The sequence below is a fragment of the Arvicola amphibius genome, chromosome 8 (assembly GCF_903992535.2).
Source record: "Arvicola amphibius chromosome 8, mArvAmp1.2, whole genome shotgun sequence".
Lineage (NCBI taxonomy): Eukaryota > Metazoa > Chordata > Mammalia > Rodentia > Cricetidae > Arvicola > Arvicola amphibius.
The window spans coordinates 67,507,503-67,534,624 of record NC_052054.1 but is presented as its reverse complement, the minus strand read 5'-3'; the positions used below and the strand labels follow the sequence as shown (position 1 = coordinate 67,534,624).

At 46.7% G+C, this 27,122-nt stretch overlaps 1 protein-coding gene across 1 annotated transcript; it reads right to left on the bottom strand.

Moving 5' to 3' along the window:
- Positions 1-9,591: 9,591 nt before the first annotated feature.
- LOC119820403 (olfactory receptor 2A1/2A42-like) lies at positions 9,592-10,557 on the bottom strand. Its single transcript, XM_038338696.1, has one exon. The coding sequence runs from the start codon at positions 10,555-10,557 to the stop codon at positions 9,592-9,594; it is 966 nt and encodes a 321-aa protein (XP_038194624.1).
- Positions 10,558-27,122: the final 16,565 nt, after the last annotated feature.

Sequence of the window (27,122 nt, the reverse complement as noted above, 5' to 3'; positions counted from 1 at the left end):
TCCACTAAATCAAAATCACTAGAAAGTAGAAGGTCTGGCTAAATAACGGGTGTTTTTAGAGTGATAGAAAAAATCTCTACCACATCTAAGCCTCCGTTCTTACCTCTGAAGTTGTGATGACAGAATTTCACTTGGAGGGCTGCATGGCACAGTCCTACTATTGGGGGTGCCATGTTTAAGAATCCAGCACAACCATGGCGATCTTTAAAGGAGGTCAAAAGGCTGGGGAGATAACCCTCAATAAAGTACTTGCTGCACAAGCAGGAGGCCCTGAGTTCCAACTCCCAACCAGACATGGCAGCAGGTGCTTGTAACATCAACACTGGAAGGAGGGGCAGAGACGGGAGGACTCTAGTCTATCTGAACTGGAGAGCTCCAAGTTCAGTGAGGGACCCTGTGTTGGGAAACAAGGGAGGTGATACAGGAAGATACCTGAAAATGGCCCCTACCCTCCACATGTGCATACCTGTGTATACACAGACAGACAGAGACAGGCAAAGGCTTCGACAGACAGACAGAGTGAAACAGAGAACAACAGACACAGCTGCAGCCTATTGGCCTTGGTAGCACATGCTGATACTCTAGCACTAGGGAGATGGAGGCAGGCATATCAGGAATTTGGGGCCTAAATATCAAGTTCAAGGCCAGCCTGGACTATGTGGGAACAAGTCTCAAAATATAAAATATGGAATGGGATGAGATGGGAGAGGACGGGGGAGAACGGGGAGCAGAGAAGGGAGAGGAGGAGAGCAGAGGAGAGGAGTCACAGTACAATGACATGGAAGACACTCAGGAAGTATTGCATCCAAAACATAAGTTGTAGAATAAGAAGAACAGGGTGGAGCCTTAGTTTGGTTTCTGTTGCTGTGATGAAATTCCATGACCAAAGCATCTTTGGAAGGAAAGGGTTTGTTTGGTTTATGTATCTACATTGTAGCCCATCACTGAAGAAAGTCAGGTCAGAATCCTGGAGGCAGGAGCTGATTCAGAGGCCACAGAGGAGTGTTGCTTACTAGCTTGCTATTCATGACTTTCTCAGCCTTCTTTCTTGTACACCCAGAACCACTGACCCAGGAATGGCACCACCCACAACGGGCTAGGCCCTCACCCATCCATCACTGATAAAGAAAATGCCTGCAGGCTTACCTGCAACACTGTCTTACAGAGGCATTTTCTTCATTGAGGTTCCCTCCCCTCACATGACTTTAGCCTGTGTCACGTTGGCAAAAAAAAAAAAAAAAAAAAAAAAAAAAAAAAAAAAAAAACAACTATCCAGCACAGATGGTGTGGTGTGACAAACACACCAGAGTTACCTTGTTTTTCCTAGGCCCACACGTACAGGGAGAAATGTACCATAAACATAGGAAAGGATAGACCCTAAAACAGTGATGGAGATTCCTCTAAGACGAGGATCCTAACTGGAAGTAATGGTCAGGGATTTTAGATTTGGTCTTTTTAGATTGCGGACTAAAAGATGTCTCAGTGGGCGAGGGTTCTTGCTGCCAGGCCTGACAATTTGAGTTTGATCTCTGGAATCCCCATGGTGGAAGGATTGTCCTCTGACTGCCACACTGCACAATGATACCACACCACACACACACACACGCACACACACACTACAAACTCACCTCAAACACATACACATATAAATAAGTGTTATTTTTAAATCTAAGTTTCATTAAAAGAAAGCAGTCACTCTTAAGAACAGTAGTTGCCTAACACAATGAACTCAGTGGCATCTTGGGGCTCGTTATCTCATGATTTTTGGTCAGGGCTTTATTTATTTCATTTATTTTTAACTTACGTGTCTTTTTATGACTTCCAGTGTTGTGTTTTTATGGGATTCCTGTGTGTAGAAACATTTGTGCCTCGGTGTCTACACATATTTTTGTGCTTTTTCTTTGACTTGTCTTCTGCTTGTTTTATCCTATTCCACTTTGTTTTTGTTTTATCTTATTTTATTTTATGATTATTCTTTAATGCCTGTTTGTTTTCTAAGGAGAGACAAAAGGGTGTGGGTCAGGAGTTGGGGGCAGGAACTGTATGCAAAAAATAGCTATTTTCAATAAAAGAAAAATAGAAAAAAAGAATTACTGCAAAGACAAAAAGTATTAAAGCTCATTCTAGCCACACTTTCCATCGGCTGGACATAGAGTTCTGGAGGCCTTAAACCCTGGGCCATCCCAGGCTGAGGATGTAGGTGTGGAATGGATTTTAATAATTGTGAGGTATTTTGTTTTGTTGTTTTGTTTTTGTTTTTGTCAAATGGAATCTTTCAACTAGAATTAGGGCTATAATCTCTTGCTCCTTAAATACTCCATCACCCAAAGAGGAAAAACAGGAAAAAAATGTTTTGAGATCTTTCTGTATCTCGAAGTGGTGACTTCCAGGATTAATTTTCTAGTCCACTAATCAGCCAGAAGACACATTTAGCAGTGCCTAGGCAGCATTCTTTTAGTGAACTAGAGCTTTAAAATATGATCATGGCGTCAACCAAGGGTTAGAGCTGTTCCTGACATCCCTCTGAACCCCACCCCTCCCTGTGTTAGGGATGAGCAAACAGAACACAACGTCCCCTTGTGTTTCTCCTGAAGACCAGGTCTCACTATGTAGCTAGGTCTGGAACTCGCAGCATAGCTCAGACTGGCCTCTGGCTTGTGGACATCCCCAGACTCAGGCTCTCAGGGTCTGGGATTACAGGCCTGAGTCACCAGCACTTTTCAGGACCCAGGACTTCCTGCCACGCAGCTCCAGCAGCACCCAGGATGCCCACATCTCGATGGGGAAAACATCTGTGCCTTGACAGCTAATTCTAAGCAAAGACTCGGTGCTTCCTACAGGAAGCTGGAACAATAACGAGAGCTGGGGGTACAATCAAATCTTGGGGAATGCTCCACCCACCTGTGATGGGACTGGGGGCAAGAAGAAAAATTTTTTTCACTAAATAAGTGCCCCCAAGGGTTTCCAAGGGCAGAACAGAAACCTGAATCCAAACTCTACCATTTAGTATCTGTGAGAATGGCTTGACTTCTCTGTCCCTTACCTGTAAACTCATAATAATCATTTCTCCTCCTAAAATGTATGTCAGTGAGATGAACTGAGGCTGTGTACAAGTCTTGAGATGCAAAATCTCCCAAGGCAGTCAGCAACCATCATCACCTCCATTACCACCAGCACTATCAGCAAATTCCTCCAGCTCGATCAACACCACCCCATCATCGCTATCACTGCCGTCTTGATCACCATCACTAAGGCCTCAGGATCACCACCATAATCGTTGTCACCATCAGCATGGTCATCACCTCCGCCATCATCATCACTACCACCACGACCACCATATCATTATAATCTTACTCATCACTGCCATCGTCATCTCATCATGTCATGACCATATCATGATCACCCTGATCGTCAGCATCACCGTCACACTATAATCTTTCCTTCACCGTCATCACTAACTCCATCATCCCACCACCACGACCACCAGCATCAGCAACAGCAGCATCACCATACCGATATAATCTCAATCTTCACCATCATGATTAACACCTCCATCAGCATCACCATCAAAGAATGAAAACAAAACAGTGATGTTCTGCTCCCAGTGATCGTTACAGCATCTGCCAGTCAAACAGAGCCCATGTGCATCCTTCCTGCAGCCTGGTCCCTTGCCCTTCTTGGAGAACTCTCACCTTCCGCTTCTCTGCCTGTGTGGAAGTAAACTGTGACCAAGCTACTCCTTTGATCCAGCAGCTCCTGGGTCTGACTGGGTTTCCAGAAACCAAAGCTTTCAGTCTTTGGCTCTGGACAGAAAATGAGAGCCCTGAAGACTCTCCCCTTGGAGGATTGCGCTCATTACGTGTCTCTGTGCCCCATGTGAAGAAGAGGGAGGTGGAGAGTCTCGAGCCCTTGCTTCCCCCCAGAGACTGTGTCCTTGCCATACTTTCTCTTCCTGGCTTTCTCCTCTGACCTACTGGATTGTGCTTGCCTCTAGCTACACACAAGAAATCCACACTCACCTTGCTGGCCTATAATGCCCCTAAATATTTCTCCTGCCAACCTCTTCATGTATTACCATGTCATGGGACACCCTCTATATCCCAATGCTTCCTAGCTATGCCAGGGGACTGAGAAAGGGTTAAGTTTTGGGTATGAGAAGCCATGGTTCACAGGTGTCCTTTAGCTGATGAGTGAATGAAGCTAAATGAATGAGGAAGGTTTGCACAGTCCTCCCAATGGGAAAGCAAACACAGCCCTTCATTCTGGGAAAGGCTTACCTGTGGGCACAAAGCACAGAACTTCAGAGGTACACGTTGAAACAAATCCTGGTGACTTTAAATCCTGGTACCACCATTCTCTTGTCATGTGCTACTCATAAAGTCCCCTCTGTTTGCCTTCCTATGAAATGAGATTCACGTAGGACAGATTTTATAGGGCTAGAGAATGTTTCTAATTGGTTAATCATTTTAAATGGGTTTTTTTTTGTATTTTTAATCTTGGAGGGTGCAGGTGCCTACAGAGGCTAGAGGTCTTGGATCCCCTGAAATTGGAATTATAGCTGCCTGAGGGGCCCAGTGTGGATGCTGGCACTCAAACTCAGATCCTTTGGAAGAGCAGTACACACTCTGAACCACCAAGCCGTCACTCCAGCTTCTAGCTAATCATGTGAAAGTGCTTAGATTAGCTCAGTGCCTGGGACAAGATGGGTCACAGCGACCACTCTGCTCACCATGTCATGAGTATCACTAATATTCACAGGTTCTCGGAGACACAATTCATATACCATGCAATTCGCCCAAGTTAAACTTAAAAAAAAAAATGACGAGCCGGGCGGTGGTGGCGCACGCCTTTAATCCCAGCACTCGGGAGGCAGAGGCAGGCGGATCTCTGAGTTCGAGGCCAGACTGGTCTACAAGAGCTAGATCCAGGACAGACTCTAGAAACTACAGGGAAACCCTGTCTCGAAAAACCAAAAAAAAAAAAAGCGTTCTTTCGTACATTCACAAGGATGTGAATCCATCAAAACTATCTCATCACTCCCTAAAGAGACATTGTGACCACTGAGTTCCCCAACCTCTTGTCCCTACTACTGTTTTCAGTCTCCGTGGATGTGGCAGCTGGGGATATTTCCTGCAAACTGGTTCACAGATTACACCCCCTTTGCCCCTTAGCAGAATGCTTTCAAGGTTCATCTGTGTTGTAGCACATGCAAACCTCCCGTTTCTTTCACTTTAATATTGGTTCTAGAATTCCATCTGTGCTCATGTGTCTGCATGTGTCTGCATGAGTGCTTGCACATGCGTGTTACTTTATCTGTCCTTCAGATGGTACTGAGATTAAACCCTGACTATTGTGCACACTAAGCAAGCATTATTTTTGGTCTTCCTTTGTTTTAATGCTGAAATGTGCCCAAGAACCTCAAAGAGGGAAACCTAGATGGATGCTCTATTGCCGAACCATACCGTCAGCCACTCACTGGTGGACTATAGGCAATATTACACCAGTGAGTCATGCCCCATGCTTCTCACAGGTGGATTCTAGGTAAATGATCTGTCTCTAAGCAATATTCCCAGACCTCATTGGTGGATTCTGGGCCGGTGGTCTGCCACCGATACATGCCCTCAGTCCCTCAGTGGAGGATTCTTGGTAGGCACTGCACCACTTGAGCCTCACTCCTCAGTCTACCCAGTAAGTTATGACTTCTGTATTGTTCTCCATATATCATCAAAAAAATGTCCCCTGTCACTTTGTATCTAAAGAGCTTAGTCTCAGAAGCCATACATCCTTTGGGGAGCACTCCCAGTGTACCTGTAGAATGATAGAGTGAATACATTTCTGCGGTGTTGTATTTATGGGGTACGTCAGCAGAAACAGAACATAAATCAAAGGTGTGCCCAACATGATAGAGCCTCTGCAACAGTTCACTGAAACAAAATAACCTTTTCCCATTATAATCTGATTGTCTTGGGTGTTTGTCACAGCACTGGAAAGTTGACATATACAGAGAGTATATGCCCGTGTTTATTGACACCTTTGATTTATGAGCCATTTCTACTGGCTTGCTCCATAAACATCCAGGCAGTAGTAATATCTATAGGGTAGTGTGTTACAGCTGTGGAGTTGCAGAGATATCCTGACTTATCCAGAAGCCAGGTGGTATGGGAGGTCCTTCTGTGCATGTGCTGCTTTTATTAGTTAATGAATAAAGAAGTTGTTTAGGCTTTTGATAGGGCAGAATAGAGTTTGGCGGGGAAAACTAAACTGAATTCTGGGAGAAAGAAGGTGGAGTCAGGGAGAAGGCATGTAGCCCCATCAGAGACAGATGCTGGACGGAACTTTACCTGGTAAGCCACAGCCATGTGGTGATACACAGATTAATAGAAATGGGTTAACCAAAAATATAAGAGCTAGCTAGCAATATGCTTAAGTGATTAGCCAAGCAGTGATTTAAATAGTATAGTTTCTGAGTGGTTATTTCGAGTATGGGCAGCCAGGAGCAAACAAGTGGCCTCCTACAACAGCCAGGCTATACTTAGAGCCCCAATAGGATAGCTCTGGAGGGCTAGAGCCACAATAGGACAGCTCTGGAAGGGCAGAGCCACAATAGGACAGCTCTGTAGGGGCAGAGCCCCAATGGGACAGCTCTGGAAGGACAGAGCCACAATAGGACAGTTCTGGGTGGATAGAGCCACAATGGGACAGCTCTGGATGGATAGACAGCCACAGTAGGACAGCTCTGGGGTTAGAGCTGCAATAGGACAGCTCAGCCCGGGGGGAGGGAGGAAGGTATCCTAACTGTGGGGAAGCCAGATGAACCAGCTGGGGTGCGGTGGGGAATGGTCTCCTCGCAGGATATAGCAATCCTGCTCTTCTGGAGGGCCCCTACTGCTGAGCTCTGCTTTGTTTCCTTAAGGCAACATCCTAGCAGAGCTATCTGCTTCTCCTCTTGCCCAAGATGTTATTTCTTTTACTAACACTCTGCTAAAGGGGAAGCCCCTGCAGAAATACAGCATCTCCTCTGGCTCTGGTGAAAAGTTGTTACTTTTTCTGCTCCACCTTGCTCAGCCCCCCTTAGGGAGGGTGGGCAAGGTTTTTCAGCCCAGTCCCCTAAGGGACATCCCAGTCAGGTCCTCCCATTCTGTGATGGTGAATAAAGACGGCCACCTAAGACTCTTGAGAGAGATATTTATTTGGGAAGGAGGAGTCCAGGTGAGTTGCCACCTCTGTCAGGGAGGAATAAATGGCAGCCCTTAACTGAATAGGCATAGAGTCTTATATACGGCTTCTTAGGGGTGGAGTTTTCCCAGGGAGAAGAGGGATTGGTTAGTTTTTCCTTGCTCAGAGGATTGATTGGTCAGTTTAGTTGGTCAGGGCCAGAGATGGCTCTGACTTCATGGCCAAACTGTTTCTTTCACTGGTCCTTTTTATTTTGACTCTAATCTTAGGACTGGGGCGTATTTCTCTCACTGGCTCTGATTCTAGGGACAAAGTGTGTTTCTTTGACACTAGTTTCAGAGTCGGGGCATGTTTCTTTGGTCCTGGGTTTAGGGATAAAGAGGTTTCTTTCCCTGGCCCAGGTCTCAGATCCAGGGTGTGTTTCTTTCTCTGGCTCTCAGTTCAGAGTCAGGATTCCCAGTGATTGGTTGATTTCCTGCTCCAGTTGTCCCTTTTATCCTACAATGTGGAGTTTAGATCTGGAAAAGATGAAGCACAGGATCAAAACCTAAGGCTGTGACAGGCACAAGAAGTATATATGGTTTTTCTACAAAATAAGGTTAGAGTCTGGAGAGATGGCTCAGTGGTTAAGACCCTGTACTGCGCTTGCAGAGGACCTGAGTTCAGCTCTCAGCTTTGGTATCTGGCAGCTCACAACAGCCTGTAACAGCAGAGCCAGGAGACCTGCCCTTCTCTGTATTCTGCGAACACCAACACTCATGTGCACATATCTACACCAGACACACATATACACATAACTAAAAATTAAATGTTTTTTAAATGAACACTCCTTTATAATAGAAGTCCTGAAAAACTCAGAATAGAAAGATGTGTCAAGACAATAAAAGATTTATAACATACCTATAGCCAAAGATTTTTTTAATGGAGGGGAAAAATATCAAAGCATTTCTAGTCTTGTTTTCAGGACAGAGAAATACAGAGTGTTCAGCTGGAATCTCCAGCTCACCCCTGCTTGATCCAGCCATTCCTCCTTCTCCAAACCCTGCCCTCTCAGAAAAAAAAAAAAAAAAAAAAAAAAAAAAAAAAAAAACACCAAAAATGTTCAGTTCCACATTGTCTGCGGATACACTCCACCCCTACCCCCACCCCCCCCCACAACACTACCAGCTGCTCCAGGCCCCATCTTAAAGTGTGCCATACTTGGGCATGAACCCAACTTGTGGAGGACACGCCATCAACCCTCTCCCCCTCTTACAGGGTATGCAAGCCCCCTCCTTTAGACAAGCCATGTGATTTTTCTCCTGCCCCCTTTCCCTGCTGCCCTGATCTCTGGGGCCTGTAGGGTCACCCAGGACCGCTTCACCCAAATAAACCTGGTCTTTTACTTTTTAATTTGGTTTGATCTGGCTTTATCTGTAATTTCTCTCTCTCTTCGAAATGAAGTAGCCACAGCAACTCTAAAAATATTTATCATCTACTTCTTTATTTAAAATTGCCGGCAGGACTGGGGATGTAGTGGAGTGTTTGTCTGGGATCCTGGGATGCCCTAGCAAGAAGTGAATCTCTGTGATTTCAAGGCCAGTCTGGTCTCAAGAGCTAGTTCCAGGACAGGCCCCAAGGCTATAGAGAAACCCTGTCTCAAAAAACAAACAAACAAAAAATACCTAGTAGGTAGGCCATTTTCCATTAACCGGTCCTGTCTCTTTGTCTTTTAAGTGCTGGTATTAAAGGTGTGTGCCACCATCACCTGGCTATACATACACTTTTCTAAAAAGAAGTCTAAACTGGGAATTCTCAGCACTCATGAAGCAGGAAAAAGTACAAGTACAGGTAGATCTGCTCAGTTCAAGGCCAGCCTGGACTTCCATAGTGAGCTCCAGGGCAGTGAGACCCAATTAAAAGCCCAAACCAGGAGGTGGTGGTTGAAAGATAAAGGCGGGAATGACCCTGGCAGGTCCCACTGTGGGTGGGTGGGGTAGAAACAATATGCCAAGCAAAGAGAGCTGGGGAAAGTATCTGGGGAATGCAAACTGTACTGGGGAGACGGTGGGAGGGCGTGTTGTTTCTTAAGTTGAGAGTAGGTGGGGTGCATCTGAGAGGAGCTAGGGAGAAAGGCGATGGATGTGATAAAAAAATATAGTCTGATAAATTATCAAAAGGTCAATAAAATATCATATGAAGTTTAAATAAAAATCTCTGTGTAGTAGCACACCCATTTAATCCCAGCATCCAGGAGACAAAGGCAAGTGGATCTCTGTGAGTCTGAGGCCAGCCTGATCTATCTAATGAGTTCCAGGCTAGCTAGGGCTACCTACTGAGACCTTCCCTCAAAAAAGTAAAATAAAAAGAAAGCTGTTCCCACAGAATTTGAAGGGATCAGAACTGAACGAAATCTTTGTTCCTCACCCAATTGGTTTAGTACAACCCAATACACACACCCCGAAGCCGAGCCAGGGCATACTGGGCTGCCAGGTGGACATCACGGTTTCGAAGGCTGTAGATGACTGGATTGAGGACCGGTGTGACAACCAGGTAGAAAACGGCCACCAGCTTATGATGTCTGGCAGGAAGAGCAGTAGAGGCTCGGGGCCTCAGGTACATGGCGCTCACTGTGCCGTAGAAGAGCCCTACCACCGCCAAGTGCGAGCTGCAGGTAGACAGGGCCTTTCGGCGACTCCCAGCTGAAGGCAACTTGCACACTGCAGTCAGAATCCAGGTGTAGGAGGCTAGGATGAGGGCGAAGGGTACCAGGAGGATGGGCACGCCCAGGCCGTAGACCAGCCTGTAGTTAGCCGTGGTGTCTGCACAGGCTGTCCTCAGCACCGCAGGCAGCTCACAGAAGAAGTGGTCCACCGCAGGCCTCCCAGGACAGAAGGGCAGACGCAGCACGGCCACCGCATTGGGTACAGACAGTACAAAGCCCAGGGTCCAGGATGTGCCAGCCAGCGCTGCACAGCGGGGCGCGGTCACCAGGGTCGCATAATGCAGGGGTTTGCACACAGCCAGGCAACGGTCCAGGGCCATTGCAGCCAAAAGGATGGCCTCGCAACTGCCCAGGGAGATGCCCACATACATCTGCGCCCCACAGCGCGCCAGGGAGAGGCGAGCATGGTGCATGGCCATGTGTGCCAGCGCCTGTGGCAGCGTGGTGCTCACATAGGCAGTGTCCAGCAGGGCCAGGTGGGTCAGCAGGCGGTACATCGGCCGGTGTAGTCGTCTGTCCAGAGCTATCAGGCCCACTAGGGCACCATTGCCCAACACCGTGGCGAGGTAAGCCAGAAGAAGTGAGACCCACAGCAAGGGACGCAGAGAAGGTGGAGCCCACAGTCCCAGCAGCAGAAACTCTGGGGTTCCTGAATCATTGAGGGTTCCTGAGCCCATCCTGGAGACAGAGACAATGGCAGGATCACTGCAGCACCTCTGGGCTAGGAGTATAAGGGATGGGGGGGACCAGCTCCTCGCTCCCCTTCCTCACTCCTTTGTCCTACCCAACTCTAAGTCATGTCTTGTTTGCCCCCACCCGCTTTCCTTTTTGCAACGCTTGTTTACTGGTGCTATCTCTGCTGCTTGCCGACTATATTGAAAGAAGTGTTTGAATCTGAATTTTCCCTCTTAAAGGTTTTTGACAAAAGCCTAATGACCTGAGCTTAACCCTTGAAACACACACACACACACACACACACACACACACACACACACACACACACTGAAGATCACAGTGACAAACTAATTAATTGAAACATACATCTCTCTGTCCCATCTCTCCTCCATCCTCTGTCTCTCTCTCTCTCTCTCCCTCCTCTCTTCCCCCTCACTCTCTCCCTCGTTTCCTCCCCTTTCTCCATCCCCAGCCTTCTCACCTCTACCCTTCTTTCCTTCTCCTTCTCTCCTCTCATGCCCCTTCCCTCTTCTCTGTCTCTCTTCCTCCCTCACTCCACCCTCCATCTCCCCCATCTCCCCTCTCTCACTCCTTCCAATCACTCTCCTCCACTTCTCCTTTATCCTCTCTCTTCTCTCTTCTTGTTCTTCATCCTTCCTCTTCCTCCCCTCTCCCCGCCATCTCCCTTTCTACTTCCCTTCCATTTTCTCTCTGTCTCCATAGTTCTACACGACCTTCTGGCTCAACAATTCACACTCAGTTTAGTTCCAGCTGGTTTTATCTAAGTTCTCATAAGAGCCCGGGATCCCCAACTCTATGCCTCTAATTCTAGCCCTAACCCTAACTCCAACTTCTTGTGATTTGTCATTCGGTCCTTCAGCCCAAAATAGCTCACACAGTAGGAGGGGCCACCTGACAGCTCAGGGGAGGTATGTCAGGGGTTGTGAGACCAGCTCTGGGGACCAGTGACTCCCCACACCCAAACATAAACCCAAGGTGGTCCACACCCCGAGCCTTCTGAGCTACCCTCTGCTTCCCTTCTTTCTCTCCTCTTCCCGACTTCTGAAGTCACCAGCTTTCCTTCCCCTCTGTGCCAATCATTCTTAAGGCCCACGGTTGTGCTTGGGACCCAAGATTACATCTCAAGAGGCCTTCTGTATTTTTCTGGAAAGAGACTATACTACACAATGGTTCCATGACTTGGGTAAGTCAGAAGCACACCTCGTCCCCTCACCTCACTTCATCTCTCCCTTCTCCTCTCCTCTCTTCTTTTCTCTCCGGTTGGTTGCCTTTCCCTCCCCCATCACCATTTCTTCTTGGCTTCTCACAACACCTTCAGATTGTCTTTCCTATCACTTTAATTCCCTCCCTCAATTTTCTTTCCACTCCCCCTTTCCTGTGTCACAGACGCTGCTCGCTTTCTTCCCTTTCCTATCTTCCCTTTTCCCTTTCCTTTCTTTGCTCCTGCTCCCCCTTCCTTCAGTCACACCCATTCCCTTCTTTTACCCTTCTTTTACCTCTCCCTGTCTCTCTACTTTTTCCTTCTCTCTCTGCCCAGCCAGCTTTTTGTGCCTTTTTCCTCTCCCTTCTTATCCCACCTTTCCCTTCCTCCACTCCTACGCTTTCTTACAGTTCTGTGTCTCGGTACCCACCAGTGTCTCTGCCTCTAATGGCCTCTTCTGCCTCCCCATCTGCTCCTCCCATCCTCTGCCTCTTCCTCCTGCTCTCCTCGCCCCTTCATTCCTCACCATCCTCCATTCCCTCTCTCTCCTTTTCCTAACCCTCATTTTCTCTCTTCAGTGCAGTGGCCTGGGTCAGTCTGTGTTAAGAACAGCCATGCATGAAACCTCTGGCACAGTTCTGCCTCTCTCTGCTGCAGGGTCCAGTTTACACAGACACTAGGAAAACAAAGTGTTCATGGGAAAATCTGGCCTGTTCCGCTCCAGAGAGACCACCTTAGGGAGACTACAACAGTCTCTCACCCTCCAGAACTCCTTCACAGATACATCCCAGGCTGACCTCAAAGTCTTGTGATGAAGTATCCAAAGGCCATTTGTTGAAAGGACAGGTGATCTCTACAGTTGATTTGCTCTGTGCTGCCTATTTCCTCATTTGTAAGATGCAGACAATCTCTGCACATCACTTACAAACTTGCTTGAAGAGTATATTAATACACAAGAAGCCAATAGACAATGTCTGTCAAGACTAGGGAGGTGGTGTTGGAAGCAGGAGCCCATAGACACCCAGAAGAAGTGAGTGCAGGTCACATGACAGAGTAAACATGGCTGGGGACAAGGCAGTCATTGGGTAGAAGGTGATGAGTGGAAGGAAGACGAGCATATGGTTCTAGCCAAGGCCCTGCCAAGGGGGGCCGGAATGTGTCAATCACAAGGCAACGCATTCTGATTGGCAGGGATATCTGAGAAGACTCCATGATTCAGTGAGAATATGGGCCTAGGTTCTACAGAAGTGCCGTATGCACACGTGTAAAAGGAATTTCCCCTTGTGCTTAACTGCAAACTCACTCTCACTTTAAAGAAGGGAGAACTAGCTACCAATGATGGAGCACACCTTTAATCCAGCACTTGGGAGGCAGAGGCAGGTAAATCTCAGTGAGTTTGAGACCAGCCTGGTCTATAAATCAAGTTCCAGAAAAGCTAGACCATACCACAGAGAACGCCTGTCTCATAAAACCAGAAGGAGAAGGAGAAGGAGGAGGAGGAGGAGGAGGAGGAGGAGGAGGAGGAGGAGGAGGAGGAGGAGGAGGAGGAGAAGGAGGAGGACTTATTCCCTTTTCTCCTCTCCTCTTTGACTTTTGGAGACCACTCTTTTCCCACCTTTTCAACAATCTTGCTATATAGCCAAAGCTAGCCTGGAACTTGCTATGTATCCCAGGCTAGACCCATACTTTTCCTACTGCTTGCCAAGTGCGAGCAATAGAGGTATGCAATATCATACTCATCTTCAGTATTACATTTCTTAGGTCCTTGTGGGATCCCTAAACTAGTATCATCTACCAGGCACTTGATAGAGCCCAAGACTTAGAAGAGAGACTATGACTGAATGTGAGATTCACAGATATCCAGGTCTTCTAGCAGTTGTAGACCCACTGACGCCACAGGTACATAGAGGAAGTCAATCATGAGAGATGCCTACAGTCCTGGCCTGTGAATATTAGGTCAAGACTGTGATGGAAGAGAGATAGGATTCCCCCAGAAACCTTCCTGCCCTATATGCACACAAATCACTTTGTACGTCAGGTTCTCTAAATCACAGAACATCTCACAGGCCCCTGTGGGTCTCCCTCAAGAATCTGAAACTTCAACAGAAACCCCTCACCTCTTCTACTGCATAGTGATTCCATGGCTACACATCCCCATCATGGAGTAGATAAATTCTTCCCACCAGCAAGGGTGCACAGTGTGCCTGAGGCTCCTGGGCTCAGCAGTGAGGGAAATAGCAAATTATCCAGACTGTGTTCTGCGTAGGATGAGTTTAAGCCCTCTACCCAGATCCGTAGAGAGCTCTGACACAGAGGAACTGGAGGAGCAATTACAGGACTCCCTGGGTCAGGACATCGGGACCGCACTTGGCTCCCACGAGGACCCATTATTGGCCATCAGTAATGAGGCTTCAGGGCATTGATCTTGGCCCCAGATCCCCATGGGCCCCTAGCTACCCTTTCTAGAGGTGAGAATGGAAATCACCCTGAGAGGAAAGCCGTAAAAATCTCTCTGTTCTAGCATTTTCTCCATTGCTCTTTTGCTTCCTCTCTTTTGCTTTTACATTATCTATTTCTTTGTTTACTTATCTATTGAGGGGGTAGAGGTCAGAGGACAGCTTGTAAGAGTCAATTCTTTTTCTCTCCACCATATGGGTCCTGGGACTCGAACCCTGGTCATCAGAGGTGCTGTGCTGTTCTTGCTTCCTTTCTCTTCTGCTTTCTCAGATCTATAAGCATCTTTCAACCCATATCCCTCTCCACAATACTCTAACTCCTTGCCTCACATATCTCTGGGTCTCTGACTTCTCTCACCTAGGATATCTCTGCTGTAATTCTTCCTTTCAAATGTCTGTGGGTCTCCCTGCCACCATATTTCTGTCCCTTCCTCAGTATCCCATCTCTGTCTCTGACTTGCTCTGTCTTTGCATTTCTCTGAGTTTCTTTTATTTTGTATGTTCAACTTTTTGTTTTTCTTCTGGAATCTTTGTATGCTTGTCTGTCTGTTTTCCAAGGCAAGGTTTCTTTGTATAACCCTGAAAGTCCTAAAACTTGCTCCATAGAGCAGGCTGACCTCTGCCTCCTAAGTGCTAGGATTAAAGGCGTGCACCTCCGTGGCCGCCCTGCTCTCTCTTCTAGAGTTCTGTTCTTCCTGAATACACCACTCTCCCTCTGCTTCTCAGCCCTTATCCTTCCTCTCTTCTCACAGCTCTGCCTTTCACATTTTTGTTTATTTATTATGTTGCAGGAGTGGGGAGTTGATGTAGGTGGGTCTTCTATCTATCTGTTGCTTTCATTGGTTAATTAATAAAGAAAACTGCTTGGCCTGATAGGTCAGAACATAGGTAGGTGAGGAAGACAGAACAGAATGCTGGGAGGAAGAAGGCAGTGAGACAGTCGCCATGAAGCCAGCCACCAGGTCAGACATGCTGAATCTTTCCCGGTAAGCCACCACCTTGTGGTGCTACACAGATTATTAGAAATGGATTAAGCAAGGTGTGAGAGTTAGCCAGTAAGAGGCTAGAGCTAATGGGGCCAAGCAGTGTTTAAATGAATACAATTTGTGTGTTGTTATTTCGGGTGTAAAGCTAGCCATGAGGGAGCCGGGCGGGAACGCAAACCTGCCACTCCCATCACTACAAATTGGTGCCCTCACTACAACAGGGAGTATGTGCACGTGACTGCAGTGCATTCCAAAGCCAGATGCCCCGGAGCGGGAGTCAAGGGACATTGGGTTGTGTAGGTGCTGGGAACCCAACTCTGGTTCACTGTAAAAGCGACTTCCTCTTTTAATTACTACATCATCTCTCTAGCCCCAGTTCCATCTCTTTTATTTCTTATCCATCTTATCTTGTGAATGTACGGCTTCCTAATGCCCACTTATGCAGAAACCAACACATTTGGAACATGAGTCCTGTTCTCGACCCTGGAAAAATCAAGAATCCAACCCTTTGGAGGGAAGGGGAGCAGGGAAAAAAATGTATAGCACATTCCTACCCAATTAAAATGAGAAGGATTTTTTAAAAATATGTTAATAAATAAATATATTTTTAAATGAAAGAAGCCAAACCTTTTTGTGTTCCGCTTTGTCCCTTCAGAAAACCGAAGGGACTATAGCCCCTTTTAAATAGTGGGATCTCACCTTTGTCTCTGCTCAGTGCCCCATGTACCCACCCTGTACCTGACACGTAAGGGACGGTAGGTGGTAGGATTACACAGAAGGAGCCTTTCTGTAGGGTGGTGAGCAGCTTCCCTCTTCATTCTTGAAACTAAGAAGCTTGGCCTCAGTCCATTGCACAAATGTGTTTGAGGCCACTGCTGTGAACTGTGCGCCACTGTCACCTGCCTTCCTGATTAGGAAAAGAATCTATGCTCTCCTCATGCCATTCCACATGTGTGGGGATGCACATATGCATGTATGCGTGTGCTTAGAGAGGCCCAAGGTTGATGTAAGGAATCATTCTCAACTGATTTCCCACCTTGTTTGTTGAGGAAGAGTCTGTCAATCAAACCCAGGGCTCACCCATATGCCTGTTCTCTGTAGTCAGACTGCTTTGGTGAGCCCCCCATCTCTGTCTTCCAAGGCTGGAATTACATGCCTGCCTGGCATTTGTGTGGGTTCTGAACTCTGGTGCTCACACTTGTGTGGCAGGCAGTCTAACCACTGAGCCATCTCATGGATTCTTGGAGCTCAGACTCAGGTGGTCAGGCTTGCAAAGCAATAATCTTACCAACTGAGGTATCCCCCAACCCTTCATCTTTCTGTTCTCTGGGTCAGCCTAGTGTGGGTCTCACGATGTGTGGCCTTTTGTGGTTGGTACCTTTCCTCCTTGTGCATCATCAAGGTTAATCCCCATTGTAGCATGCACCAATCTGTTGCAAGAAGGCCACTTATTCATCCCGGCCACCCAGAACTGAAATAATCACACAGAAACTGTATTAATTAAATCACTGATTGGCCCATTAGCTCTAGTTTCTTATTGGCTAACTCTTACATATTAATTTAACCCATTTCTATTAATCTGTGTATCACCATGTGGCAGTGGCTTACTGGCAAAATTTCTGCATGTCTGACTCTGATGGCGGCTCCATGGCATCTCTCTGACTCTGCCCTCCTTCTCCCAGCATACAGCCTAGCTTTTCCCATCTAGTTCTGTTCTTCCTGCCATAGGCTCAAAGCAGTTTTTTATTCATTAACCAATAAAAGCAACACAAAGACAGAAGGACCTCCCACACCACCAATCCTTCCTTTCCTTCTGTTGTAGCAAGATCCAGATGACAGGTTAACATCTTGCTCATTTCAGTGTGGAGTTCCAAGTACAGTTATATATCCATCACTCATTCCTTGTTGGACATAATGTAAGAGATGCAGCTGCTAGGGTGAACAATATGGCTCCCAGCACTGTGGGGAGCAGAGGCAGGAGGATTGTTGAGGGTTGCTGGCCACCAGCTTAGGTCTAGTTTCACTGAGAGACCTTGTTTAGAAGGAATAAGTTGGAGAGCAACAGAGCAGGATGCTCAACATGGCCTCTGGTCCCTGTGTGCACACGGGCATGAGCACCCACGCATACACACAAAAAGAAAGAAGAAACCACCACATCCACCACACTAAACATGGCTAGTGTCTGTCCTAGCTTGCCTTCTATGGCTGTGATGACCATGATCAGAACCAACTTGGGCAGAAAAGGATTTTTTGGCTTAACCGATCAAATCACAGTCCACAGTGAGGGAAATTGGGACAAGAACTCAGAGCAGGAACCTGGAGGCGAGGTCTAAAGGAACACGGCTCACCGACTTGCCTCTCATGGCTTGCTCAGCCTGGTTTTTGTTTTTTATACAACTGCCTAGTGGCGGTGGGGGTACCACCCACAATGGGGTGAGCCTTCCTATGTCAATCATTAATCAATAAAATGTCTCCACTCATTTACCCACAGGTAGATATGGTGGCATTTTCTCTGTTGAAGCTCCCCCTTCCCAGATGGCCCTGGCTTGTGTCAAGATGACATAAACTAGACATCACAGTGTCTGTAACACAAAATGAAAAAAACAACAACCACCAATGCAGGTGTGTCTTGGAGAAACCGGACCCTTTTTGCATTGTGGGTAGGTTGTACCCTTACACAATGCAGAACATCGATTCTGACAGGGTCGGACATAAGCAAATCACAGAACTTCCACACCATCCAGCAATGCCACATTAGATTTACACTACTGCCCTTGTTGATTATAACTGTCACCTTGACACAACTTAGAACAGCCTGGGACAGGAGTATTAATGAGGTCTTGCCTAGATACGTTGGCCCGTGGGCATGTCTGTGGGAGACTGTCTTAATTTTCAATTGATGTAGAAAGAGACAGCCCATTGTGAGTGGTACCATTCCTTAGGCACAGGGGTCATGAACTGTATGAGAGGAGAAAACCAGCTGAGAGCAAGCATTTCAGCCAGGGTCTGTGTTTATTCTTTCTGCTCTTGACTGCCGATGTGCTGTTGTAAATGCCTATTTTGAATTCCCCATAAAAACGGACTGTGACTTGGGATTGTGAGTCAAACGAACCCCTTCCTTCCTTAAATTGCCTCTTTGTTGGGATATCTTATCTCAGCAACAGAAATGAAGCGAGAGCAACCAAAGAGTTGAAAGTAGATCTTTGCAGCTACATGCAGAGCTCACGTTCCCAGCAGCGATATGCCATTCAAAGGTGGCGCAGCCCGTGTCGGTCAAAAGATGAATAAATCATGAATGAAGTGTGGTGCTCACTTACAGCTGAATCTCGGCCACACAAAGAAGGAGATTTCTGACCTATGCTGTGCCTGGGTGGGCACTGAGGATGTCAGGTCAAGTGAGAATAGCCCTCCCGACAGTTGCTGATTACTGTGATTCGACTTCCACAAGCTGTGTGTCTGTCATTCCCAGAGAGAAGCTAGGGTGTGAGTTGCCAGAGGCTGGGAACCAGGAGAGAGAACATGGGACTTCAGTGGATACAAAGCCTCAGTTTTGTAACGTGCATGGTCTCAGGGGTCAAAGTTGGTACGATTGGAAAACAATGTGAATGTGGTTGATGCCACTGAGCTGAGCACTTAAGATCCCACTACAGGGCTGGGAATACAGCCCAGTAGAGTGCTTACTTAGAGTCCTAGTTTCATTTCTGTTGTTGCAATAAAACAACACAGCAAAGAGCCACTTGGGGGCAGAGGGGTTATTTCAGCCTACAATTCCAGGTTACAGTCCATCATTGTGGGGAAGTCAAGGCAGGAATGTCAAATGACGGGTCACATGACATCCAGCATCAAGACAGAAAGACTTGCTCCCTTGCTTGCTTGTTTGCTTAAGTTCAGTTTCTCCACTCTTGTGCAGTTCAGGACCCCCTGTCTAGGGAATAACGCCCCTCACAGTGGGCTGTGTTTTCCTGCATAACTCTGACTTAATTAAGGTAGTCCCCTATTGTCACTCCAACAGGCCAACACGATGTAGACAAAACCTCATTGAAACTCCCTCCCCAGCTGACTTTATTTGGCATCGAGTTGACAAAGCTGAGTGACACTCTTCCTGAGGAGGCGAGAACAAACATCTACGGGTCCCAGACAGAGAACCAAGAACAGATCAAAGTAAGGACACCATTGAAGTTCAAGTTGGTGAACCAGTGAGTTTTACTGGGTGACTGGGGATGAGGTGGGTTATTTACAGGAGCAAAAGTGACTCAAAGACAGTTGTCTCTTTGGATGCCTTCATTTCCACCTAGCCAGTTAGAAATTCATTGCATTTCCCATGCAACTTTGGACTCAGGAAGATAATCACAAATGATGGTAGCAACATGGAATCAAATACTAGAAACCTTACAGGCACTGGGCAGTGATGGCACACACCTTTAATCCCAGCACTCAGGAGGAAGAGAGGGGAGGATCTCTGTGAGTTCGAGGCCAGCCTGGTCTACAGAGTGATTTTCAGGACAGCCAGGGCTGTTACAGAGAGACCTTGTCTCAAAAAACAAAGAAAACAAAAACCTTACAGGTATGCAAATGAACTGAGATGTTAAAAGACATTTAGAAACTTAATGTAAGAAATTCTTTCAAAATACATTTTTATTTATTCTTGGAGAAATTCACACTTGTATATAATGTACTTTGTATTTACCCTCTTTCCCCCAAGCCAGCTCCTCCCAGACCATCCCCCACCTCACCTGCTCCCCATTTTATGTCTTTCTCTATTTCTTTACATAGCACACTGAGTCCAGTTAGTGCTGCCCACATGTGAGTGGGGGTGGAGCCATCCTCTGGGACACAGCACACCAGCAGCCACACCTACCAGCAGCCACACCTACCAGCAGCCACGCCCATGAAGGAAACTGCATCTGCCAAAGTCCTTCCCCCACCCATGCTGGCGTACTGGCTGATTTGACCACAGAAGCCCTTCACATTCCCAAAGACTGTTAATGTTCCCCAGGACATTCCTGAGTGTGTCTGCCTTGAATCAAAAGGAGGAATGGAGGAAGGGAAGGAGGAGGGAGAGAGGGAAGGAAGGGGAGAATAAACCATGATAACCTAAATATTCCAGGAAAATAATTTTGAACGTGTGGACCCCTGAGAAGTCCCTGATCCCCATCCCACCCCCACAAGACCAAGGATCACTGGAGTGTGCTTTGGGAACTAATGACCTCACATATATAAATGATGGGTGTGAAATGATAAATACTGACCATTAGAAAATTGAAGAGGAACCTGTGGGCTGTCCCCCTAGTCCAGGCAGCCACACTGGGATAGGAGGATGCTGCCCCTCCTCCACCGCCTCCACTCAGTCTCATTCCTGGTGACTCACCTCCTTCTCTGGGTTTTTAAGTGTTGCTAGGCAACCAGACCAATTCCTTTCTCTTCCCTGCAGTGAGTGCTGTGCCTTCCAGTGCTCCATCCCCACAGCCACAGCTGCCCCAGGGACCTGAACACTAGGTCTTTTAAAATTATAATCATCATTTGTGTGTGTGTGTGTGTGTGTGTGTGTGTGTGTATGTGTGTGTGTGTGTACAGGTGCATGCCATGGCCTATGCATAGAGGTCAGAGGACAACTGGGATTCCTGCCTCTCCTTCCCCCATGTTGGCCCTGGGCACTGAACTCAGGCCTTCAGTCTTGATGGCAAGCTTGTTTGCCCACTGACCCATTTTACCATCTCCAGACTTGGAGATTTAAAAGCAGAGGCAAGCACAGCCATGCTCATACCTGACTCCATGTTAACTACTAGCTCTGGTACCTCAGTTTCAACATTATGTCTTGAGACTGGAGAGATAGCTCAGCAGTTAAGAGCTCTGACTGTTCTAGAAGACCTGTGTTCAGTTCCTAGTGCCTGCATGACAGTTTACAATGTAGCTCCAGTTCCAGGGGAGCTGATGCCCTCTGCTGGTCTCTTGGGGCAGTGCATGCATGTATTGCACAATACAGGCTAACAACCATACATATTTCTTTAAAAATTAGATCTCTCCTCATCTCTTCTCTTCCATCCTTCAGTGTCTTTTTTGGCTCTCCACAGAACCATATCACACACTGTGTTTTACTTTTCTTAAGCAGACAACCAATGTTTTTGCAGACACACCTTTGGAGAAACAGCGATCTAATGTAATGGTGACCCTAGAGTGTTTGCAAAGGTCACTGGCTCAACATACACTTTTTTTAATATAGCATTCCTATGCACATTTTGGTCCTTTCCCTTCTGTCTCTGCCACAGCCACCAACAAGTGACTACCGAGCCATGTGTATTTGTGCACGTTGCATAAGTGTGTCAAGGTGCACGTGTGAAAGTCAGAGGACAACTTGGGGAAATCCTTCTCTTTAAACCATGTGAGTTCCAGAATCCATCTCAGATTCCCAGGCTTGGCCACAGTACCTGTACCCGCTGAGTCATCTTGCCAGCCCCATAGATGTATCTTGAAGTCAGTCCCCTTTGCACAAATCAGTAAAGACCAACATCCTCCCTTGCCTTTCGATAAAGCCACAACCTCAATGCTTCCTTCAAGTACTTCTTTCTTGTCAGCAGACAGTCTTCATACAGTGGCTGAAGGATTATCCAGGGTAGCATCTACCTGCTTTGGAGTGGGAGTGCAAGGGCTAGAGATGAAACTCGGTGGTGGAAGGCTCCCTGAGCATGCTGGGCCCTGGTTCCAACCCCACTGCCACAAACAGTGAAAAAACTGATAGGGAGATTAGTAATCGTGACACAGCAAAATGTCTCAGAGAGCCAAGCAGCAATCTCAGCCCTGGAGGGTGGGAAGTGGAAGCAGGAAGATGAGGAGCTCAAGGTCATCCTTGGCTACATGGTGAAATGATGGCTAACCTGGGCTACATGAGGCACTGTAGTAGTTTGGATGAGAACAGCTGCCATAGACGCATACATTTGAATGTGCTCAGCCACCATGCAGTTTGGCAAGCATTAGGAGGCGTGGCCTTACTGGAAGAAGCATGCCATTGGAGGTGGGCTTCGAAGTTTCAAAAGCCAATGCCAAGCCCAATCTCTATTTATTTATGTCTGTCTGTCTGTCTGTCTGTCTGTCTGTCTGTCTCCCCTTCTTTGCCTGCTGCCTGTAGATCTAGATGTAAAGTTCTCATCCACTGCCCAGCACCACAGCTCTCCACTTCCTGTCACATGGGCTCACCCTCTGAAACTATGAGCAAGCTCCTCGTTAATGCTTTCCTTATGAGTTATCTTGGTCATGGTGCCCCTTCACAGCAATAGAATACTGACTAAAACAGTATTATCTCAAATTAGCAGACAAATTCCAAAGACTTTATGATCTGATGGGGGCAAAGATTAACTGCTAGAACCAGGGGAGTTTGGGATAAAGAGATCTGGCTTGCGGCTCTGACAAGGTCAAGGGAAGAATTATTTGTACACCATGGACATGGTGGTTGAGGATAATCACGAAGAACGTGGCTTCCTGTCTTTTCAGATCCTCATTGAAATCAGCATCAAGTTAAAGATGCATTTCCCACTTATTGTTAGAGAGAAAAAAGGAAAAGAAAGGAAAGGAAAGGAAAGGAAAGGAAAGGAAAGGAAAGGAAAGGAAAGGAAAGGAAAGGAAAGGAAACCTCAAGTTCTTACCCACGGCCCAGTCTGAAGAAAGTAGCTTGAGAGAGGTCTATGTCTTGATTATAGCACCCAGATCACAGCTGCTGGAGTGTTGACATGTACAGATGCAAGAATCTACATTCAACCTTCTTTGGACAACTCTAAGCTTACAAGTGCAGGGAAGGCATTTGGTAAGACAGGGTGATGGGACATACCCACCCCCACCCCCACCACAGCACACCGTGCACAGAAGTCATTCCCTGTGTTTGGCATAACCGGCTAACTGGAAAGCTAACAAAAGTCAGACCTGCATGCTGCCTACCCTTAAGAGTACTTTTTTTCCACACTGAGACTCCCCTAGGGAAAACCAAATTTTCATTTGTAAATGGTTATCAATTGGAGATTGCCTCTGGGTTAGGAATGGGCTTGTGTCCACTTCTTTCAGCTCTAGGACCCCATCTGGTGCAGACCTGCCTGGGCATGCCCTGTGCATGCTGCCACATTCTCTGTGTGTTCATGTGCGTTGATCCTTTTGATTTAGACAGCCATGTTTTCTTGGTCTCCTCCATCCCTTCTGGCTCTTACACTCTTTCCTCCTCCTCTTCCACAGGGTTCTCTGAACCCTGAGGGGGAGGGATGGGATAAAGACATCCTACTTAGGACAGAGTGCTCCAAGGTCTCTCTCTCTCTCTCTGATGGCTGACTGTGAGTCTCTGTGTTTGTTCCCATCTGTTGTAGGAGGAAACTTTCCCGATGACTACTGAGCAAGGCATTTCTACGTGTATAGCAGAATGTCATCACTTTTTAAAGATTTATTTATTTTTATTTTATGTGCATTGGTGTCTTGCCATGGGTGTCAGATCCTCTGAAACTGGAATTACAGACAGTTGTAAGCTGCCATGTAGATGCTAGGAATTGAACCCAGGTCCTTTGGAAGAGCAGTCAGTGCCCTTAACCTCTGAGCCACCTCTCCAGCCTCATTAGGACTCACTTTAATGACAGCTTTAAAAAAAACATATTTGGTTTTACCCTAGGTCCCCAAGCTGTCTAGTCTCAGATTCTTGGGCACTCAAGCAGTGTTGGGTATGGGTTCCATCTCATGGAGTGGGCCTTAAGTCAAATCAGTTACTGGTTGGCTACCCCCACAGCTCTGTCACCATTGAACTAGCATATTTTACAGACCAGACACCATTGGAGACCAAAGGGTTTGCATCTGGCTTGCTTACATGTTGTGGAATGCTCCTCTGTATGCTTTGAATATGTCTTATTACTATTGGTTAATAAAGAAGCTGATTTGGCCAATAACCAGGCAGAATACAGCCAGGCAGGAAAACAAACCAAACAGAGATAAAAGGAGAAAAAGGGCAGAGTCAGAGAGACACCAGCAGCTGCCAGACAAGGATTTGAGGTAACAAGCAGCAAGCCTTGGGGTAAAATAAAGAATAATAGAAATGGGTTAATTTAAGTTGTAAGAGCTATTTAATAATAAGTCTGAACTATAGGCCAAACAGTTTGTAATTAATATTAAGCCTCAGAGTGGTTATTCAGGAACTGGTGGGCAGGAGGGAAACCTCCAGTTATACGTATATTTCTCCTACATGGTGTGTAGAGCTCCTTCCTTTAGCAAAGCCGTTGGAACCCAGGGGTGCAGGCTATGTGTAGGCACCAGCTTGACTTCTCCATGTTCAATCTCTTGTGTGGGGTTTGTCCTCAGGCCAGCAAAAACCAAACTCAAAGGCATCTTTAGAGGTTCCCTGTCTCATAATATTTCAAGGCTTTTCTTTTTAAATTTTATCTTATTAATTTTTATCTATAAATTTTTTCTTCTCTCTTTTTATCCTACAGGTACTTTGTGTTTATATTATGGCTTTCAGATTTGTTTTTTATAGGGTTCCTGAATGTGCACATGAGTGGATCTCTGTGTCTTGTGCCTTCTCTTGGGGTCTTTTCCTTCTGTTTGTTTGCCCAATTCTGATGTGTTTTTGTTTTATCTTATTTTATTTTATTTTACTATTATTAGAACCCTGCTTGTTTTTTATTGAAAGCCTAAAAGTGGGCAATTTAGGGAGGGGAGGTGGGAAGAAACTGGGAAAAGCAGAGGGAGGGGAAACAATATCAGGACATATGTGAGGAAAAAAATCTGTTTTTAGTAAAAGGAGGGAAAAGAAAAATTAGATTACATTTCCTGTGATTTCCATTTAGAACCTTCAAAACAATCACGCAGGGATGGAGAGATGGCTCATTGGTTAGGGGCACTGACTGCTCTTCCAGAGGATCTGGGTTTAAGTCCCAGCTCACAACTGTCTATGACTCTAGCTCCAGAGGAACCAACACCCTCACACAGATATACAAGCAGGCAAAACACCAATGCACATAAAAATAAAATTTTAGAAATCACATAACATTTATCAGGAATGTTAAATGTCTGTTTTCTGGGCCACCAAGATGGCTCAGTGGTTAAAAGAGCTTGCCACCAAGTCTGCTGACGCGGATTTGGCTCCACAGGGTGGAAAGAGATCCCCACTTTTAGATCAGGATTGATGGAGGCAATGTGGACATGAAAGCGGACAGATGTGAGCAGAAGCAGAATTGTTCCTTTAATCAAGACAGCAAAAGGGTCGAGCCTCTCTGTGGAAATGGAGATCACACATGAGGCAGGGAGTACTTGGAGCTCCTCTGCAGTCTCAGGACGGCAGGTGCCACCCAGAGAGATGTGGCCACCCTCTCGTTAGAAACTTCTGGAATCTAACAGCCCACAGGTCTCATCAGTGAAGTCAGCTTTCCTACCCAGAGCTTCTCAGCCGGCCTGAGGCTTTCTTGGTTTTACCCTAAGTTCCCAAGCTGTCTAGTCTCAGGTTCTTGGGCACTCAAACAGTGATTGGTATGGGTTCCCTCTCCCTCTCCCCCTCCCTCTCCCCTTCCCTCCTCCTCCCTCCCTCTCCTCCCTCTTCCTCTCTCCTCTCCCTCCTCTCCCCTCTACCCCCTCTCCTCCTCTCCCCTCTTCCTCTCTCCTGTCCCCCTCTCTCCTCTGTCCCCCTCTCCTCTGTCCCCCTCCCTCTCTCTCTGTAAATAAATGCTATAGTTTTTGAACATCTCGATACTCCCACACAGGAAAACCATGTCTACCAATTGCACCTAGGGCAGTAATCCTCAAACACATTGGTGTGTCTCAAAACTGCTGTGACTGCTCAGCAGTTCCTTACTTGATGTCCATCTATGTCTGTGTTCCATATCAATGAACTGAAATGGAGAAACTTTCATGCTTAAAAATTACAAGCCTAGCCAGGCGGTGGTGGCGCACGCCTTTAATCCCAGCACTCGGGAGGCAGAGGCAGGAGGATCTCTGAGTTCGAGGCCAGCCTGGTCTACAAGAGCTAGTTCCAGGACAGGCTCTAGAAACTACAGGGAAACCCTGTCTCGAAAAACCAAAAAAAAAAAAAAAAAATTACAAGCCTATTAGTAGCGGCACAATACACTTTGAACAGACAGCATTAACTTCTCAAAGACAATACTTATTAATAGATGTGGCGTTTATTCATCTTGCAAACCACACCCATACCTTCCTTAGCTGACAGTTGAACACTCACAACTATTTTTTAATATTTATTTTTGGGGGTGGGTATCGCACATGCCATTGTTGGCCCATGGAGGTCAGGGGACAACTTGCAGAAGTCAGTTCTCTCCCTCCACTTTGTAGGTCACAGGACTCAAACTCAGGTCAGCAGGTTGTTGTAATCACCCATCCCCCACCCCCAGCCATTTCATCACTGTCTCCTATCAAATGCATGCATTATTACATCCTGTGGGAAACTGAATAGGAAGTGACCCCCACTCCGCCCCCTCCCAAAATTTTAAGTGTTCTTAGAAGGAGAAAAGAGGTTAGAATGTATTGGTTTCTAAACCGGTCTTGATTTCTTGCAGGGACCCATGAGCTAACCCTTGATGAATTACTGGCCTAACTTATGCGAATAACAGGCCTGAAACTGCAAACATAGACCGAGTGGAAACACACGTGAGAAGCTGTTGACTACACCAAAGGACGTGCACACCACTGTCCTTCCCCTGTGCAGCTGCCAGGGGCTGAGGCGAACACCCCTCCCCCACCTCCGAGGCTCATTCTTGGTGATTCATCTCCAGGATCCCGAGCCTGCGTTGCTGGGTAACCAGACCAACTCCTCATTCTCTCTTCTACAGAGAACGCTGAACCCTCCCTTCTGCTCCCGCCCCTCCCCCAGGGACCTGGACCCTTTAAAGCCGAAGCAACAAGAAAGTCTGTGTTCAGGAAGAAGTGACGCTGTG

Coding starts and splice junctions, on each gene's coding strand:
- LOC119820403 (XM_038338696.1), bottom strand. CDS start 10,557: ATGGGCTCAGGAACCCTCAATGATTCAGGAACCCCAGAGTTTCTGCTG.